At 34.5% G+C, this 20,544-nt stretch overlaps 1 protein-coding gene across 5 annotated transcripts in view; it reads left to right on the top strand.

Annotated features, from left to right (window-relative positions):
* LOC134237311 (rab GTPase-activating protein 1-like) overlaps window positions 1-20,544 on the top strand; it is a 47,752-nt gene that overhangs the window by 19,824 nt on the left and 7,384 nt on the right. For all 5 annotated transcript variants that reach the window (XM_062719410.1, XM_062719412.1, XM_062719411.1 and 2 more), the window contains 8 exons: window positions 7,309-7,471; window positions 8,086-8,333; window positions 8,743-8,931; window positions 9,097-9,222; window positions 9,597-9,740; window positions 9,833-9,874; window positions 16,092-16,220; window positions 17,054-17,146. In XM_062719410.1, coding sequence (XP_062575394.1) covers window positions 7,309-7,471; window positions 8,086-8,333; window positions 8,743-8,931; window positions 9,097-9,222; window positions 9,597-9,740; window positions 9,833-9,874; window positions 16,092-16,220; window positions 17,054-17,146 — 1,134 coding nt within the window. The remainder of the gene's footprint in view (window positions 1-7,308; window positions 7,472-8,085; window positions 8,334-8,742; window positions 8,932-9,096; window positions 9,223-9,596; window positions 9,741-9,832; window positions 9,875-16,091; window positions 16,221-17,053; window positions 17,147-20,544) is intronic.

Genomic DNA, 20,544 nt, shown 5'->3' on the forward strand with positions numbered 1-20,544 from the left:
TTCCGACATATTTTTATTTCATTTCCGACAATTTTTTTTATACTATTTCCGGAATTTACCTGTACATGTGCGGCAATTCAATGTTTTCCAAGAAATTGAAAATGGAATTTTAAAAGTATATTTATTGCAAAATATTGATAAAAAATATAAAAATCCATCTGCACATATATACGTAAACATGTAGTACAAAGTCTAGGTAAAAGAGTTCAATTCAAGCATACTCTTTCGCCATATTTTATTAATGTGCATGCACTAAATTAAAAGTCGGGGAAATTTTATTATACAGTTGCTTCATTAGTAGATTTTAAAATCTCAGAAATTGGATTTCAGTGATTTATTTATGATTAAATTCCTTTAATTTTTTCATATGTTAAGTCTTCAATTCTGCTACTAAAAGTTCTATCTAAAAATGGGCGAAAGTTCACAACACTAACAATATTGTATGTGCCTCAGAAAGAGAGAGATCCATTTATTTGGATGTCGGTGATTTATTCGCAGTTCATGATTTCTTTCTTAACCCTTTCGACGCCAAACCGACAAAAATGTCGTTTACTGTGTCAACGCCAAACCGACAAAAATGTCGCGTTGTAATATATGTTTGAACTTTTTCGTTTATTCATGATTTATCTCAGTTTAAATTAAATAGAGTAATATCTATTTTTTGACATAAGTATGGGTCTTAATTTTTAAATATGTACTGGTCTAAATATGACGTCATATTTCTTTACAATGACGTTAATTTATGACGTAGGTTTAGGAGTACGCTAGCGTTGTAAAATTTGGCGCGCCATAGCATTTTTTTTTAATGATCCATACTCCTCGGACAGTTTATACTTATTTCTCGCGGCGATACTTACATGCATATACATAAATATTTTATCGATCGATCGATCGAGAGATCTGTGAATATACATCTAGTCTTTATAAAATGTATTTATCATTCAAAAAATAAGATTTGTTAAAATAAATGGAAATAATAGATTAAATACATTTAAAAACAGTAGTCACTGATATTAATGTTGAAATCTTCCGATAAAAAGTCACTTTGAAATTGTATTGAACTTGCAACAATTTTAGAAATAAAATACAGCTAGATACACGCAGTACTTATTTATTTTTGAGCATTATACCGACAAAGATTTTATGCTTAAAATATGTAAACAAAAGAAACAACAATATACTAGGCTGAAAAGACAAAATGATCTATTGAAATTACACAGGCGCTTGCGATGTTCTTATAGAAGATTAATTAATATTGATATGGCGACATCTTTTGAGAATGAATTAATGATAGCTGAAAAAGTACTATCATCTGTAATAGTAAGCGTTAATAATGCCATTCAAGAAATCTGAGCCTAAATTAAAAATTGATTTGTTTTCAGGTTCCAGCTACCTACCGATCAACTAAAAATGAACCTGCCCCCCCCCCCCCCAAATCACGATATTATTTCTTTTTTAAGTTTCAAGCTTTGAGGCCTGGGATATTGAAACTATTTCATTTTCTATGTTTGATTTTCGTTATTATCAATCAGGTGGAGCTATTAATCATGTTCAATAAGCTTAGTTTTGATATGTAATAAAATTCTGAAAAGTAATCTTTTTATTAAACAGTCTTGTCAAGGTATCCATTATAAAAATTTTGGGGCGTCTTTAAAAAAAATAATAAACTAGGCCCTACACATTATTGGAAAAATGAAAAATAAAAGCAACCAGAGGCCATCTCCAAAAAAAAAAGTTGCACTCCCCCGACCGATGAACTAAAAATGTCCCGACTCAAAACTTTGTTTTAATATTCCAGGACAAGATTTGCTTGGTCTTATCCCGATAACACATATGTTAAAGTTTTTAAGAAAAAAATCCCAACTACCTACCGACCCATTTATTTTACCTTGAGTCGGGAGAAGACTATCAAACATTAGTTGAAAGATGGCCTTTCTATTCAATTCATGTTAAATCAGCATGTAATATTAAAAAATTGCCACTTTAACATTTAAATCATGGATGACGAGTTCTAACTCTGTTCACTCAACACCCCAGCTATGTCTTAAGGTACATCTATACTCTGATAAGAGAGATAACTCTTAATGACATAAATGTCTATTACATATATTCCTTTATGAACTTTTTTGGAAATTCATTAAGGTTAAATCATAATTTTTATACAGCAGAGTGTTTATGAGCCTTAAGGTTTTCTGCAAGTTCCATTTGGTTGCAAAAAATCTCCATGTTAAGCGTTAGCAGACGACTCGAAATTAGTTTTTAGGTATATTTGAAAACAAACACACTATGAAAATGTACAAATACAAATGTTTGCCACACAGTTTACTCTTTGAGATCGGCACCCCTTTTGTGTACCAAAAATTTTAATTTCGCTACACTAGTAGTTTATATTTGATACAATGTATATTCCCAGATGATGATGAGAAATTCTTCATGTTGTGCTTTTCCATTTCATTATGTGTTTTTTATTCAGATAGAAAGATTTTTTTCACTTTAGTGTGGGCGCTAAACAAACAAAAGAAAAAATGCCTAGCATGCAATATTACAAGTCATGTTCTGTAACTTCGAGATTCCGAGAAAGTGTAACATTGTATTAACAAAATGGTCGAGATGTTTTTGAAGAGAGTCCAATTAGAGCCGTAGTATTAAAGGATATACCTATCTGCATGGCCTCATACAAAAAAAATTATTAACACTAGTGCTATACGAATTATTTGATTATAGCTTTTGGACATATATAAATAAATACATTTCAACACAATTTACCTAACTATGAAAAGCCGCGATTGCAGGTAAGCTGATGCCATTACATTTCCATTTCTAATTTTTTTCTCTGTGATAACTCTTTGAAATTTAGTGGAGTTTATTTTTTGATAATTCTACCGGAATGTAAATTAGGCAGGTCAATAGCCAAGTTGGCCAAATATGCATGTAAATCTCGTGCGGCTGTCTTTGTATTTGACGTCAGTGGGCGAGGACTAATGAAATTGGCATTGGAGTCCTCATGTAATTTAAATCCATATCTACATTTTTTAAAATCTAAATCTACAATTTTATTTCACAATGACATGGAAATATAAGGAATCACTGTCTAGTTAGTAAACACTGAAAGAAAAACCTAGTGAATTTAACTAGTGTGTTTCGTAAAGCGTTGGTCGTGATTAGTAAACTTTCGTGAGTTGTGGAGCGGAAGTCGTGTAGATACTTAGATACGTAGTGAAATTTAGTCATCAATTCTAAATTTACTAATCTTATCTAGTAAATATACCAATATCTGGTAAAACTACTATTAAGGTAGTGATTGTATGGACAGTGAATCTACTAATTTTCTTCGTGACCTTAACTAGTTATTTTTTTACAGTGTGGTATGCCAGGGACATCAATTATCGTTGATGTTCTGGCATATTATACTAACTAGACAGTGTTTCCTTAATCAAATACATGTACACTACATGTAGATTTCGTCAAATGACTGCAATACACCTATCATTGATCAAACTATATATATTTTTTTCATTTTAGAACTTTTCATGCATAAATCTGAGTTGGAATCCAGACAATTGTTAAATAGACATATCATTGATAAATCTGACGAGTTTTGATTAATTTCAGGAATTTAGAAAGTTCATTATTTCAAACCATGCGTAATGATACAATTTAATTTTTCGTAAGATTAGAAGTCGAACTCATATGCTAAAGCATGACATGTGACTCTCGGATATATTTTTCTGTCAAGCAGGTGAAAATTTGTATTTGGGAATATGATTGCGAATGGCCAAGTCATTCCGACATTTGTAATCTATATTACAGAAACCAATTTATATAACGTTTTTGAGATGATGTTCGATTGTTGTATCCAAGTGTTAACCCCCCCCCCCCCCCCCCCCCAAAAAAAAAAGAAAATGACATAAATATCCATTATCCCTCAGTTCAGCAGTATTCATATCATTACTGCTTTTGATACAGTCTGATTTACTTGAAAAAAAAAACCCAATAAATATAAATATAAATAATGATTTTTAAATATGAAATAAACTTTCTCAAAACAATAATTCATGATGTAAATGCATGAGCCTGGTGTTTGATGTTTCTCCGCGTGGTAGTAGAAAAGATTTGATTTTCTTTATGATTTAACCCTGAAGAACCAACTTTATATACCATGAGTTCATTTACATGAAAGTTATATTTCTTCTGTTATATCGGGATCGATTTTTTGCGAGGGGATGGCCCGTGGTGCCCTAATTTTCGGACTGAACTTCTCTCTTTTTTCATGGTATTTGGGGGGAGGCATTGTATCAACACAATAAAGTTGTACTTAAAAATGTTGGTAATATTTAGAAACGTACTGAGTTCGAGACCCGCAAAGACAAATTACATTATCATTGAGTCACACCAACTTTGTTTTGAAGCGTCTTAATTATTAAAATGCTCATCAAATACTGGAAAAATGAGATAAATTATATATGTAAAAGTAATTTGGTTATGCATATTTGCATTAAGAAAGTACCAGGTTATATAAGGGTCCGTTTTCTCGTATACGGCGGTTATAAATTAATAACATTTAGTATAAATATTATTTTAAAAAAGTGTTGGGGTCTCTTTATCTAAAGTTGCTAGCTATAGGATTAATGTTTGCTTACTTTATTGTACTGATGTTAAAATTATTGGAATAAATACGATTCTTTTATAAACATTTTCCTTGCATCCTTTTACCTTGGTTAAACAGGTGCTTTTTCATTATCAATTTGACGCTTTTTTCTGACGCAACTATTTTACGTCTTAGTTGACGTCATAGTACGGCATCCTTGACGTTATAGTCGTAACGTTATTCGGCGTCGAAAGGGTTAAAAGTTTTCATAGACTGGGCCTTCAATCCTGTTTTATTGCCGAAAAGTCGCAGTGTTCTACCTGAAAATGTCCGAGATTTTAAACGCTGTCTTGATCCATTAAATTTTTCTTCCCGTAAGCGTCGATATGCCCCCCCCCCCCTCACCCACCCACACACCACATGAATTGTTTCAAAGTCGGCAAAAAATAAAATTAAATTTAAATAATACAAAATTGATTAAAAAAATATTTCTGTCAATACGGAGGTAGGGGTTATATGCCACGCAGTATTTATGAGAGAAAAAAAAGAATTGTCTCATCCCCTCCTTTTATCAAAATATTATTTGAATGATGAATACAAAAGAAAGATACAAGAAATATTTTCAACGCCTTATTAGCCTTTATTATGTTCTTGCAGATCTATAGACATACTGCTTTTCACTTTATTCTGTCCCCGAGTGATATGCCTACGTCACAATAGATCGAAAACTTGAGATGTGCACACTAAAACTGCACCTCTTAGCTGAGGTGAAACAAGTGCGCGGATCCTGGATCTTGCAATTTTTAAAGCCCGTTTTTTGTACTAAACACTTTTCATTTTCATTTCCTCTTGTGATATTTGGTTGTCCAAGTAAAGGAAAACGTTCAGCTAAAAAAATAATGTTTAAATGATGTACCTTATTGACAGAATACCTTATATTACGTACAATGCCTATACGCCATTTTGATACAGAGAGAAAGTTCGGGAAAACAGTGTACCTGTGACGTCGTACTTCGAAAAATGACGTCGAACAGGAGTTGTTTGCAGTGCATTGGCAGTGTTGACATCGCCGCGTTTCACTGGCTATTTGTTGGATTTAATCGTTCTTACGACTATATGTTTTCAGTTATCGTGATGAATATGCATTGGTATGTATTTTCGTTCTCTTGCTCCGTGATTTATTTTCTTCGGGAGATCGGCATGTGCACATGCACATGGTGTAGGGATCCGGGTCTAGTCTTCATTCATGGATACTTGGAATGAAATACTTAGGATTTAAGCGCATCGTGACAGTAAATAACACTTCTACAGTGTTAATTACCGTTTATTACGTACATCGCGTGGACTGATTAACAATACAGACCGAATACACATTGAATATGGATTTACATGTACTACAGGATTTTTAACTAACGCAACTGGCGCATGCCCAAAGGGGTTAGTCGACACCCGGCGGCGACTAACCCCTTTGGGCATGCGCCAACTAACCCAGTAAAAAATTCATCTAACCCCTGCCAGTACATGCAAACTTGTTTACACCAATAAATAAACAAACACAACAATAAATAAACAAACAAATAACAAACAAATAAACAGATAAGAAGAAATAATTAACAGAAAATAGAATAACTTATTTAATGAGTTTATAAACAAATTTTAAATCTTTACCCAAATACTCACAAAATATGCAGAGATCTAAGGCAACATTTTTTTCTACTGAGCTAAAAATACATGTAAGGAGACTTAGTAGCTTATTTTTTTTAATTCTTTAAATTCCGAATGAAATAATTATTCCGAGCTGAAATAATACCCTGTTAATCGTATAATGTTCAGTAAGTGCAGGTTGTGCTATATAGTTGTTATTATTGTCATCTTATAACTGTCAGGACAGAGGGAATATTCTGTGTGATAGAGAGGTGAACGACTGGTTAATCAAATCTCATTACGGTTAACCACAAAAGTAAAATTGTCTGTATTGAAAACAATAAATGATTGAAAACATTGAATGATAAAATTAAATATCAATGTACTGGTATGATAAAATTAAATATCAATGTACTGGTATATAGATCTATGCTCTATAGTTAGTTCATAATGTTACACAAGTAATTTGTTTTATTTTGATAGTAAGATTTTTTTGTAGGTAAAGATGTTTGTATCTTCAAACAATTTTTCATCTAGTACATGAATATAATATTTACATTCCCATGGTGTAGATACATGTATTTGAAATATAAAACAGATTGACCAGAAAGTTAATACTGAGAGTAAGATGAACAAGGAATGATTTTTAAGTGCATAAATAAAATTAAGGTGTTTTTGTGTGTAGGGGAACAAGGAATGATTTTTAAGTGCATAAAAAAAAAATAAAGGTGTGTTTGTGTAGGATTTCCTGTAGATTCTTTATTGTTTATCCTGGAGGATGTATGTCTGTCATGGTGGGCTCAGTGATACAGAGGAAGTTGGTGACAGCTGGAAATTCTCAGATAATTGGGAAAAATATTTATGTATTAATTTATTAAAGAATTAAATGTATTGATAAGTAGACTTGGGTAACTCGAGTTATGTTCTGTTTTCCTAGATATAATAAGAACAAAGCTAAAAAGAAGGTGCTCTATGGCTTAATGAATTTTCATAGATAAAGATATTAATACATATATATTTCTTTTTAAGGCATTTTAGCTGTATGTAAATTTGTATTTATGTGGCTTGTGTTTCAGACTGAGACTGATGCTCCTGATGTTGTGCAATATGAAGTGGTAGAGGTCCAGAGTCAGACACAGATAGACAGACAGAAGGCTGGGATGAGTCTGCAGGGTCTCAAACACAACAGGCAAATGTCAGAGGGGGTCCATTCACCCCAGGAGCCAGAGGAAGAGTCAGGTATGTCATATATTTACAGTAGAACACACTTATTATGATGTGCCAGGGATTGTTGAATTTGCTTCATTATTAGCATAATTTGTTATATCCCTTAAATTTTAAACATATTTCAAGTCCCGGAGAATGAAAATCAGTTCATTACAAGCGTCATTTCATTATAAGCCTGTTTGCTATAAGCGTGTTTTACTGTACAAACCTTAAGACCTTGAGGTATAACACACCCACACACATTAGGACTCGGAGGATAAGTCAAGTAGAGTGTTACTGAATTTATTTTTGGATGAGTGTGATACACTGTATCAAAGTAGTTTGTCAATACAAAAAGACTCCTTCCTGGGTTTTAATTGTGTAGGGTAACAGCTGTGCCATACCTGTATTTTACAGTGACTGAACAAAAAAAATATATATAAAAGATATAAAGATTAGGACTAAAGATGGAACATGGTAATATTTGTGAATCAAGTCTTCAATGAGCTTAAATTTAAAATCTTTTGACTTGATTAAGAGACCAGACAAGATGCATCATATTTTTATTTTGTGTTGAAATTCACACTTTGTTGCCTTTCATTATTTTTACAAAGTAAAAAATGACAGTGGTATTGTAATACTTTCAGATGGAGATGAGCCTCTGCTGAGTGGATCTGGCATGGTCAGTAAGGAGGTCATGGATGACAATTTACTGGAAGCTTGGCATGATGTCCTGGTCAAGTGGCAACAGAACCTGTCTCAGAGGCCCAAACAAGTGCAGCAGCTGGCAAGGAAAGGCATTCCAGAGGCCCTCAGAGGGGAAGTGTGGCAACTGCTGGCTGGTTGTCATGACAATTCTGAACTGATGGAAGCATACAGAATCCTCATCACAAAGGTAAGTGTTGGAGAAAAGTAAAACTTCAGACTATATGAGTGTAAAAAAAAAAATTCAAAAAAATTGTTCATTCCCAGTCAAAGAATATTTTCAAAATGTGTTTATAAATGAAAAAAATTAAAATAAAAACTAGATTCTCTTCAAAATTTGATAAATGTTGAAGAATTTGAAATGATGTATGCATATCTTACTGACAGAAACCTGCAGATAGTCCTTTTGTTTTCTTTTAAAATCCATTTGCATGCAAGTTTAATTTTCATTAATTTTATGGAAATTTTCTTAATAAATTGAAATATCATTGAACTTAAAAACATAAAAATACCATCTTATTGGTTACTGACATTGTATCAAACAGTGTATAGTTAACTAGAAAGCTAACTTTACTCCAGTAGCCAGTTTTATATTACAGGATTCTCCGACCGAGGGGGTGATCCAGAGGGACATCAACAGGACATTCCCCGCCCACACATTCTTTAAGCAGTCCGGGGGGCTGGGTCAGGATTCCCTGTACAGAATCTGTAAGGCCTACTCAGTGTATGACGAGGAGATAGGATATGTACAGGGGTTGTCTTTCTTATCAGCTGCTCTCTTACTCCATGTAAGTAAAGTCAAATTCCTCAGATGGATGATTCACATAAATGAATTTTTAGATAAAGAATAAGTTTACTTTTTCAAGCAGAATAAAAAAAATTGTTTGTTGGAAAGACTTAGAGTCAGCAAGAGTTATGTGCAAATGTATTTTGGTTTTATATTGTAATTATAGATGCCAGAGGAACAGGCATTTGCAGTGCTTGTGAAGATTTGTTTTGATTATGAATTGAGAGATTTATTCAAACAAGGATTTGAAGTGCTGCATTTGAAGTTTTACCAATTGGAGCGGTTAATGCAGGTACGTGTATACATGTTGTAAACATACTTTAAGTGTATGTATTTTTAAAGGAAAAGGTTAAATAGCATTTAATTTCCTGTATAGAAAAATGGTTTCACCAAGGTGCTTGCTTTCAGTTTAACTGTATTCTTATAAAGTCAGCTGCAGATATAGCAAACCCGTTGATAATGAACTCAAGATTACAGCATTTCTTCAAAATTATTGACCTTGGATAGAGCTGGCTTCTAAAAATATGATGAGGAGAAGGGGGTAAAGTAACTCAAGTGACCACTCAGTCCCATGGGTTGCTTGTCTTTAAATCTGAAGTAACTCAGGTGAGCCTTGTCTCCCAATGTTGTCCTGTCTTTATATCTTAGTGATGTTTCTGTTGACAGGACCTGATGAGTGACCTGTTTGAACACTTTACGGAGATGGGGCTGGAGATCCACATGTTTGCCTCCCAGTGGTTCCTCACCCTCTTCACCGCCAAATTCCCACTGTTTCTAGTCTTTCACATTCTAGATCTTTTCCTGTGTGAGGTAGGACTCCTATCAATGTCTAATTCTTAAGAAATCTTATTTCTTTGTCAAGAATTTTAGTTAATACTAATTTTTTTTTCCTCCATTTTCAGGGAAAGGATATCATTTTCAATGTTGCAATGGCTTTGTTAAAGGTAAGAAAATCTTTAAGGCACAGAAAAGGGTAATGAAGTTTAATACTGTACTTTATGTCTGACTAGGATGTCTTTTGTTCCAGATTTTGAATTTATTTTGAGAAGTTTTCTGGACAATTTTGGTAATGTTTAAAGTGATTTTACATTAGAAGTATCCAACAGTTTTAAAATATCACTAATCTGTTGAAAATAGGTAAAACTGATATATATAGGATCTCACATGTTTTGTAGTTGGATATGATGTTTATCCAACGAGTTGTGTGTTTTATATCCTGAGCCTTGGCGAGGGGATAAAAACACACACCAAGTTGGATAAAAATTATATCCAACTACAAATCATGTGAGTTTTTTTTTTATCCCATGTTTTACATTTTGTTTATACACCACAATCAATGTTTTACACTGTTTTTAGCTCACCTCAACGAAGGTGGGGGAGCTTATGTAATACCCTTGGCGTCGGTGTCGGTGTCCCAGGTTAAGGTTAAGTTTTTTGGAGCAGTTTTCTTTTTAAGTACTTCTATGTCCTATATTGATTAGACATGCATGGAAGATGCATCTAATGTGTTTCATTGTACAAGTCAAAGTTTCAGATGCTGCAATTTCAGCAAAGGAATGACAGGTTAATGTTTTTGGAGCAGATTAACAATTTTGGTGCAGTTTTTGGTGTAGGTCTCATTTCCAAGGAAATATAAGCCCTATGTTGACCAAACTTGCATGGATGGTACATCTAAGGATGTACACTACCAGACTTGCTTCGGATGCTGAATCTGACCTACATTTTCCGGTTGAGTGAACAGGTTAATGTTTTTGGTGCAGGTCTCATTTCCTAGTAACTAGAAGTCTTATGTTGACCAAACTTGCATTGATGATACATCTAAGGATGTACATTACCAGACTTGCTTCGGATGCTGAATCTGACATACATTTTCCGGTTGAGTGAACAGGTTAATGTTTTTGGTGCAGGTCTCATTTCCAAGGAACTATAAGTCCTATGTTGACCAAACTTGCATGGATGATACATCTTAGGATGCATACTACCAGACTTGCTTCGGATGCTGAATTTGACCTACATTTTCTGGATGAGTGAACAGGTTAAAGTTTTTGGGGCAGGTTTCATTTCCAAGATACAATGAGCCTATAATGACCTCACTTGCATGGATGATACATCTTAGGATGCATACTACCAGACTTGCTTCGGATGCTGAATCTGACCAACATTTTTAGGTCACCTGAGTAAACTCAGGTGACCCCTGAGTAAACTCAGGTGACCTATTGCTATCCGTTTTCATCCGTCGTCGTGCGTCGTCCGTCGTGTGTTAACATTTGAACATTTTCAGCTTCTTCTCTGAAACCACTGAACCAATTTCAACCAAATTTAGTATACAGCATCTATGGGTGAAGGGGAACAAAAATTGTGAATTTTATGGTCCCCACCCCCCTGGGGCCTTAGGGGTGGGGCCAAAACCACTCAAATTAATGCAATCTTTAAAAATCTTCTTCTTTACTCCTGGACATCAAGCAGTCAAAATGTTTGCATGATTGTAATCAGCATTGAGTCCTCTACCAAAATTGTTAAATTCATGGCCCTGGGATCAGGGGTTCTAGTGCTAGGGCGGGGCTAAAAAAGTATATAGTGAAAAAGCATTATTTCTTTGAAAATCTTCTTTGCTCCTGGGCATTAAATAAACTTACTAAGTGCAAAGTTATGATGAGCAAGAGTGCCTTTACCAAAATTGTGAATTTTATGGCCCCAGGGTCAGGGGTTCTGGAGTTAGGGCGGTGGCTCTAAAGTTTATATAGTGAAAATACATGAATTCTTTGAAAATCTTCTTCTCTGCTCCTAGGTATTAAATAAACTAACTAAGTGCATAGTTATGATGAGCAAGAGTGCCTTTACCAAAATTGTGAATTTCAAGGCCCCAGGGTTAGGGGTTCTGGTGTTAGGGCGGGGCTCTATTGATTATATAGTGAAAATACATGAATTCTTTGAAAATCTTCTTCTCTGCTCCTAGGTATTAAATAAACTAACTAAGTGCATAGTTATGATGAGCAAGAGTGCCTCTACCAAAATTGTGAATTTTATGGCCCCAGGGTCAGGGGTTCTGGTGTTAGGGTGGGGCTCTATTGATTATATAGTGAAAATACATGAATTCTTTGAAAATCTTCTTCTCTGCTCCTAGGTATTAAATAAACTAACTAAGTGCATAGTTATGATGAGCAAGAGTGCCTTTACCAAAATTGTGAATTTCAAGGCCCCAGGGTCAGGGGTTCTGGTGTTAGGGTGGGGCTCTATTGATTATATAGTGAAAATACATGGATTCTTTGAAAATCTTCTTCTCTGCTCCTAGGTATTAAATAAACTAACTAAGTGCAAAGTTATGATGAGCAAGAGTGCCTTTACCAAAATTGTGAATTTTATGGCCCCAGGGTCAGGGGTTCTGGTGTTAAGGCAGGGCTCTATTGATTATATAGTGAAAATACATGAATTCTTTGAAAATCTTCTTCTCTGCTCCTAGGTATTAAATAAACTAAGTGCAAAGTTATGATGAGCAAGAGTGCCTTTACCAAAATTGTGAATTTTATGGCCCCAGAGTCAGGGGTTCTGGTGTTAAGGCTGGGCTCTATTGATTATATAGGGAAAATATATAAAATCTTTGAAAATCTTCTTCTCTGCTCCTGGGTATTAAGCAGATGAACTACCTATATAGATATGATGAGCAAGGGCCTTAAGAATTGTGAATTTCAAGGCCTCAGGGTCAGGGGAACCATGGGGGGGGGCTGTACTTATATACTAAAAAAGAATGGTTTGAAATCTGCTCCTTGGTATTAATCAAATATTTTTGAAAAGCAAGGATGCATTTTCAAAAATTGTGCAATGTGTGGATCTAGGCCTAAGGGTCAGGGGTTCATGTGTGGTAGGGGCACTACTGATTATAGCTGAATATTACTGATTAGTTGAAATGTATTTTTTGTTCCCCTACCCTGCCTATGTGTATTAAGTAACCAAACTAAGCAACTGCTAAGTGTATAATTATGATGATCAATGGTGCCTCTTTCAAAATTGTGAATGCCATAGCATCTGGCTTAAAACATGAATCAAATTCAATCACTGGAATGTTGTTGCATAATGCTCAGGTGACCTATAAGGCCCATGGGCCTCTTGTCTGGATGAGTGAACAGGTTAAAGTTTTTGATGCAGGGTTCATTTCCAAGTAACTATGAGCTCTTTAATGACCAAACTTGCATGGATGATACATCTAAGGTTGCATTCTACCAGGCTGGCTTCAGATGCTGAATCTGACCTACATTTTTTTCTGGATGAGTTAAGAGGTGAAATTTTTATGCAGGTTTCATTTCTAAGTAACTATTAGCCCTATGTTGTGCAAACTCACATGGATGATACATCTTAGGATGCATACTAATGGACTTGCTACGGATGCTGAATTCGATATACATTTTCCAGATAATGGACCACGTAAAAGCTATGGGTGCAGGTCTATCACCAAGAAACTATAAGGTTTTAATAAACCAATTTGAAACTTGCCCAAATGATGCATCAAGGGATGAAAACTCTTAAACTTGCTTCAGATGCTGGATTTTGATCACATTTTCGTGATGAAGAACTAGTTTGAAGTTTTTATATAGGTCTATTCCAAAGTAGTATCAGATCAGAATTGCATAAATAATTTCATTTTTGGATGTACACTTTTTGTTGGGTAATTGTGTGACTTTGCCTTACTTAAAGACAACATTTGTTGAGGTGAGCTCTGTAATCTCTGATTACCTATGTTTATATAGGACTCCACTTTATTTTACTTCATTACGTTAATGCAAAACCCATTGTGATGTCACAGTTGTGGGATACGAAAACGATATCGCATGAGCAATATCCACAGGATAAAGGGGTAAACATGGGATAAATACCGTTATCACATAGTGTAGTAAATACAATGCACTGAGAAGAGGGTGTGGCCATAATTGGGGATCCAAGTTTTACCTAGGAATAAATAGGAAAAATCTTTAAACTGTATTTTCGTGAACAAGACTAAGTAAGATTTTTCACGTGAACCATGACTCACGGGAATCATGTTTTTAATATTTGTGAAAGATTATTGTAAGTAGAGTATCATATATTAACTTCAAATATTTGATAACATGTTTCTAAGTAACAAAAGACTTTATGATGTCATTATGTTTTATTTCAAGTCAAAGTCATAAAATTATACAATTATGAACTGTTTAGAAGGAAGACACCAATTATCAGGTCTGAGTCACCAGAGGACACTCTCACCCGAGGATGACAACCCTACTCCGAGCTGATAATTGGTGACGTCTCATTTCTAAACAGTTCGTGATAGTTTTATTTTCCTGAAGAATCTTAAAGAAGGAAAGAAAATGGCATTTTCAGAAAGTTATTGAATCTAATAAACTGTAACAAACTATTGAATTATTTAAAATCTTATTTGTGGTTTCTGTTGAATTTAACCACACAGCTTTTGATATATTATATAAATGTGCATCTGCTTAAAATGTCTGCTAATCCTTTCTTTGAAAGGAGTCAGGATTTGTAGACTTGTTGTTTTTCACCAAATACTGAATAAGGACAGTTAATGCTGCCTTCATCTCTCATTTCATGTTGGCTGAAGCTTTATCATTTGCATCTGCATAAAATGTCTGCTAATCCTTTCCATGAAAAGGAGTCGGGGTTTGTAGACTTGTTGTTTTTCACCAAATACTGAATAAGGACAGTTAAAGCTGCCTTCATCTCTCATTTCATGTTGGCTGAAGCTTTATCATTCAAAATGCTTTGAATTTCTGTGTCATTTTATGTAAACTGCTTATATTCCTCTTGCACCAAATTAACAGACACTTTTGTGAATTCAGTATTTACCGAGCCTTCTCATTAACATCGTCGCAAACCACGGCCAAAATGTACGCTCCTCTCCCATCTGGCCGTGGTTGAACGAGGAGAGAATTCTTCGTAGCTCATTAAAATATTGACCAATGCGAGTAAAGCATAGTCGGATGATGAACTTTATCGCGACCTTTCAATATCCAATCGCAGTATAGAAAATATTTCTTGTATACTGTTGACGTCAGTTGTTGATTTCGATTGCGATGGAAACAAAACTTGCCACTGACTGAATATGACGTCACAATAGAGAGGCGTAAATATTAAAGATTACGACACTTTTTGTGCTCAAGCAGCCATGGGTAGGAGAGAGCTATATATGCGGACTGCGGACCGTGGCTTGAGACGATGTCTCATTAAATAACAAATAAAAACCATATTTAAATCAGAGTTATCTCACTTGCTCTTACTTGTCCTCATTGAAGGTGATAGCAATTTGTCACCCTGTGCGTGATATAGACATCACGAGTTGTCTCTACCTACTGTACAAGACATCACCAGTTGTCTCCCTGCACATGAATGGCTCTAAACCAATCAGATTATCTGTATAATTCAGAAGGATGACGATATTAAATATTTGTGTTAATTTAATTTTCTAAAAATCAGATTTTTGCTCAGTTGTTGTCACTGATTAGCAAAAAAATATTTTTTCTGATGTAAATAAGTTATAAATTGCAGTTTCTTTTAATATTCAATTTGATGACTTTTATGTAACAAATGCCAAGGACTAACATCCGTGGGTGTAAATTTCAATAATCACCACCTGGTATTCAAAAGGTTCTGTAGGTGGTATTCTATAAATGAATACCAGAATCAAAATGTCAACACTAGTGAGAGACACATATGTTTTAAGTCCAGTTTTCACACCTTCTAAGGTTTTAAGTCAATTGATTCACTTAATAAGTATTCTCTAATCTAGGAATTTCTGTGAAAATCTTTTCAAAATGCTACTACTGCTACGGTTTTTATCAAACACTGTATTACAATAACACTTGCTGCAATTCTGTTATCAGATTTTGATTTCGGTGAATGATATTGAAATGCTTACTAAAATATTGAAAGTTCTGATACAAGTTAAAATAAATTTCCTGTAAAAGGAAGGGGGGTTGATAAGGATGAGGACATTAAAGTCAAGATGCAGAAAATGTTTTTGGATTTTCTGTATTACACTTGAATTACACACAATTTGATTCAAAATTTCTAGAAAAATCTGGATTGATTCAAATAATTTTTTTTCAGTCCTTTGCTTGAAATGAATATTGTCCTCACAATCCATGAAATGCAACACATTTTTTTTTTTTTCAGATGTCCAGAAAAGATTTGCTGGCATTAGACTTTGAAGGCATTTTGAAATACTTCAGGGTTCACATGCCCAAAAAGTACAGGACAGAGGAAGCAGCGAGGGAGCTCATGGCAGCCGCTGTCAATGCCAAGGTAATCAGAAGGGCAGATTGTTACTGTCACTAAGCATTCTTGTGTCATTTGGATTCTGGTTTGTTGAAATTAAAGGACCATTTCCTTTTTTTAGAAGAGGTAAATAAACATGTTGAACAAAGGATGAATAAAGTCATTTCATGGACTTTGACAATTTCCTGAGCATCACAGGCCTCACGCTCTGATAAAACTGCCCTACAGCTAATGCTTAAAAGGGGGGGGGGTTGAAAATAGATTTGGATAACCTTATTATAAATTTTAACGCTATGTACTGAAAATTGTGTCTGGAACATTATTTTTGTACAGGCTAGGCTTTATATTATCAATCCTTGTCAGTTCATTTTATTTTTTTTTTGGGGGGGGGGGGGGGGTTGTGTGTGCAATGTCCTATTAAAAGGCCACACTGAGGTCACTTTTTAAATTCTACAGCTGTGCAACATTATTTCTTGCTGGAATCATATCTTGCAGAATTTTGGGAGTACAGTGGACCTTCAGATATCCAGACGCCAGATATCCGGATGCTTCAGTATCTGGATGATTTTTCATGGGAACGGAATTCTTTAATGTTATTTTGTCTTGTTTAACTGGTGATTCAGATATCCGGATGCTTCAAATATCCGGACGATTGGCTGGGAACCAAAGCATCCGGATAAATGAGGCTCCAGTGTAGATTGTTACTTGATCATAAAAACTTGAAAGTATGTCAAGATCAAAAGGAAGGGTTCATGCCCCATGTGCCTTAGATCAAGCTGTTCACAGTTTCTTTGGGGTTTTTGTTTGGTATATTTTCAAATGTAGATACATGTATTAAATTTACCACTTGATTTCTAAAGGTTACCAGTAAGAAGCTGAAGAAGTATGAGAAAGAGTATATCACCATGAAGGAACAGGAGATGCAACAAGAGGACCCTATAGAGAGAATGGAGGTAAGTACAGACAGACAAACAGACATGTTATTTAAAAATGGAGCTGATGACTACCCCTTTACTGAGGGTTTTTTGTCATTATAATTAAAAAACTAGTTAAAAAAATAAAAGAAAAATAACAGCAGGATAGGATTTATAAGGAAGTGTGAGACTAGAAAAACCCAAGTAAACTACAGTATGTTATCCTTGTTATGATGCACTTGAGTTATAATTCTTTATGGGTAAAAACAGAGTAAATTATTGTTTATCCAGGTTCAATCAAGGGTGTACGGGGATCTACCATGGGTTTTATTTCATACACCCTGAGGTAAATCCCCTTACACCCTTGATTGGACGTGGATAACGAATTTATTTCCTATGTACCATAAAAATTCTTTGTAAACATCAGTCTGATCAACTGTGTCTCAATCTATAGATAAGATAACTACATACATCATTGCATTGCGACATCATGTTATTTGCTTTTTTTTAGGTCACCTGAGTAAACTCAGGTGACCTATTGCTATCTGTTTTCGTCCGTCGTCGTGCGTCGTTCGTCGTTCGTTAACATTTGAACATTTTTAGCTTTTTCTCTGCAACCACTGAACCAATTTAAACCAAATTTGGTACAAAGCATCTATGGGTGAAGGGGAACAAAAATTGTGAATTTCATGATCCCTGCCCCCCTGGGGCCTGAGGGGTGGGGCCAAAACCACTAAAATTAATGCAATCTTTAAAAATCTTCTTCTTTACTCCTGGACATCAAGCAGTCAAACTGTTTGCATGATTGTAATCAGCAATGAGTCCTCTACCAAAATTGTGAAATTCATGGCCCTGGGGTCATGGGTTCTAGTGCTAGGGCGGGGCTAAATAAGTAGGTAGTGAAAATGCATTATTTCTTTGAAAATCTTCTTCTCTGCACCTGGGTATTAAATAAACCAACTAAGTACATAGTTATGATGAGCAAGAGTGCCTCTACCAAAATTGTGAATTTTATGGCCCCAGGGACAGGGGTTCTGGTGTTAGGGTGTGGCTCTATTGATTATATAGTGAAAATACATGAATTCTTTGAAAATCTTGTTCTCTGCTCCTGGGTATTGAATAAACTAAGTACATAGTTATGATAAGCAAGAGTGCCTCTACCAAAATTGTGAATTTTATGGCCCCAGGGTCAGGGGTTCTTGTTTTAGGGTGGGGCTCTAATGATTATATAGTGAAATGCATGAATTCTTTGAACATCTTATCCTTTGCTCTTGGTTAATATGCTAATGATCTAATTACATATCTAAGGCCAGGATTTATTTTATTTTCAGTTTTACAAACCCCCCGCTCAAGGTTTTGAATTTTTAGAAAAAAAAAACAATTTTTTTCTTTCCGATGTCAAATTCGAGTCGGGATCGAGATTTCAAATTTATGAACTCGCATTTCCGGTTTTAATTTGAAACGGCGGGTAAATAAAGCTAGATCCAAGATTTTAGCTTGGTTTAGTGTAAAATTCATCGATAAGAGTGCCATTCAAAACGTTTCACCCGTTCAAAGGACAAATAAAATGCTGACGACTTTGTTGCACAATGACATGCGGGTGAGATAATTATGTATTCGTTTCAAAAGTAACTGTAAATTATTTTCCTCTCCCAGGTTTTAAACTGCCCGTGGTAGCTATTGCATATTGCCAGGGACATTGTTTAGGTCTCTGTTATAGCTTACAGTCTAAGCATCATTCTTCAGAAAGGGGTTGCTTATGCATCAGATGTAATGAATAAAACTATGGGAGAAGTGAAGTCCATTTGAGGAAGAAATAAACAATAACCTGAAGTGAAGAAATAAAAAAAAAATTCAACTATTAAAAGGCAAGAATATACAAATATATACAGGCATGTAGTATCATTTGTATCAGCCAGAAAAATTATTATACACTTAATTGAAAAAATGTTGACCCTACTCCCCAATACTTCCTGTCTGTTTTATGATACAGTGCTTTAAGCAGTTCCGGATTTTAAGCAGTTCCGAATAATTTTAATTAAATAATTAAAATTATGCAAACATAAATGTTTCTGTTTCTAATGATTCTTTACATAAATGAAGCTTTATGTATTGTCCATACTCTGGATGACATAGCCAGATCAAGAACTCCATCTTTCTTTACCGTGTCCAGGCTTTTTGTTTACAACCGCAAGCGCTTAAGTGACGTTGACCGACATTAAACACGTGCTATCTTGAAAGTAAAGACGTTGCTCTGAAACTGTGGTAAGGTATGTTTTTCATTTAAGATATTTGAATGAAACATTGATGTTTCTTCTATCTCATGAAATTTCGGTTTCGTTAAAATACGACGTAAATCCAAAATAAAGAGCAATATTCACAACATCCCATTTTAAGCAGTTCCGAATTAACCATATTCGGGGTTGTCTCAAGAGAGCTGGTATAACAAACAAGAGAAAATAACGTAAACAAAAAGTCAGAAACATGAAATCATTTTACATTCAGAATTTTATGATAAATTATGTTGATTTGAAAAGGTGAGGAAGTATTATTAATTTCAAAGTCATGGCTTTAAGCATCTTTCTCCCTTCCCCATCTAGCTTCTCTCTCTCTCTCTCTCTCTCTCACACACATGCTGTTTACAGAAGATACTACAAATTCAAAGATCCTTAGAAGAAAATACATGTAAACAAATTAATAAAATTGAATGGAGAAACTGTAAAGAATGAATAATCTCATTAAATATTATACAATGTAGAGTGTATTTATTTTTTTTTCAGCGTTTGCTATATATCTAATATACCACTGAGTCCAAAGAAACTAAAAGTAGTCATGGGAAGAAAGAAGAAGAAAATGTCCGAAATCATAAGAAAGCAAGAACTTTAATTATGAAACCACCAATGACCCCAAAAAAGTGTTGCCGCTAAAATATGTAGCAGGCCTTCTGATAGGTCATGTGTCGAAAGGTTTATCAAATTCTTTTTAGACAATTCTGGATTAAACTGGAGAATTTTTTGCAGAGGTTAATAATGTATATTACACATAACATGTATAGTGTTTGTCATGTCCGTCATCCGTCCTTCTGTCTGTCAATCTGTGAGACTTTGTGTTAAGCTCAGTTTCAAAGAAATTTTCAAGATATTTTTATCAAACTTCATTTGCTGACACATATAGTGAGAGGTATTCAACTGCGTAAAGATTTGTTTTTACCTTGACCTCACTTTTCTCAAATTTGCAGCTTGCTAACTTTCAAACCAAAAAAACTGTTCAAGATATTTTTGTAACTTATACATAATTTCAAATGGTAAGAATTTATCGATTTAAGAATTGTGCAATTTTTTTTTTTAACTGACTTTCCCTATGGCCTTCAACTTTCTCATCTATTGTGTATAAAACTGAGTTATTTTGAAAGTACATGTACTCAAGTTTAACCTTTT

This window comes from Saccostrea cucullata, unplaced genomic scaffold (genome assembly GCF_032062105.1).
Source record: "Saccostrea cucullata isolate Sc308-1 unplaced genomic scaffold, CSIRO_AGI_Scuc_v1 ctg16, whole genome shotgun sequence".
In the NCBI taxonomy this organism is placed as follows: domain Eukaryota; kingdom Metazoa; phylum Mollusca; class Bivalvia; order Ostreida; family Ostreidae; genus Saccostrea; species Saccostrea cuccullata.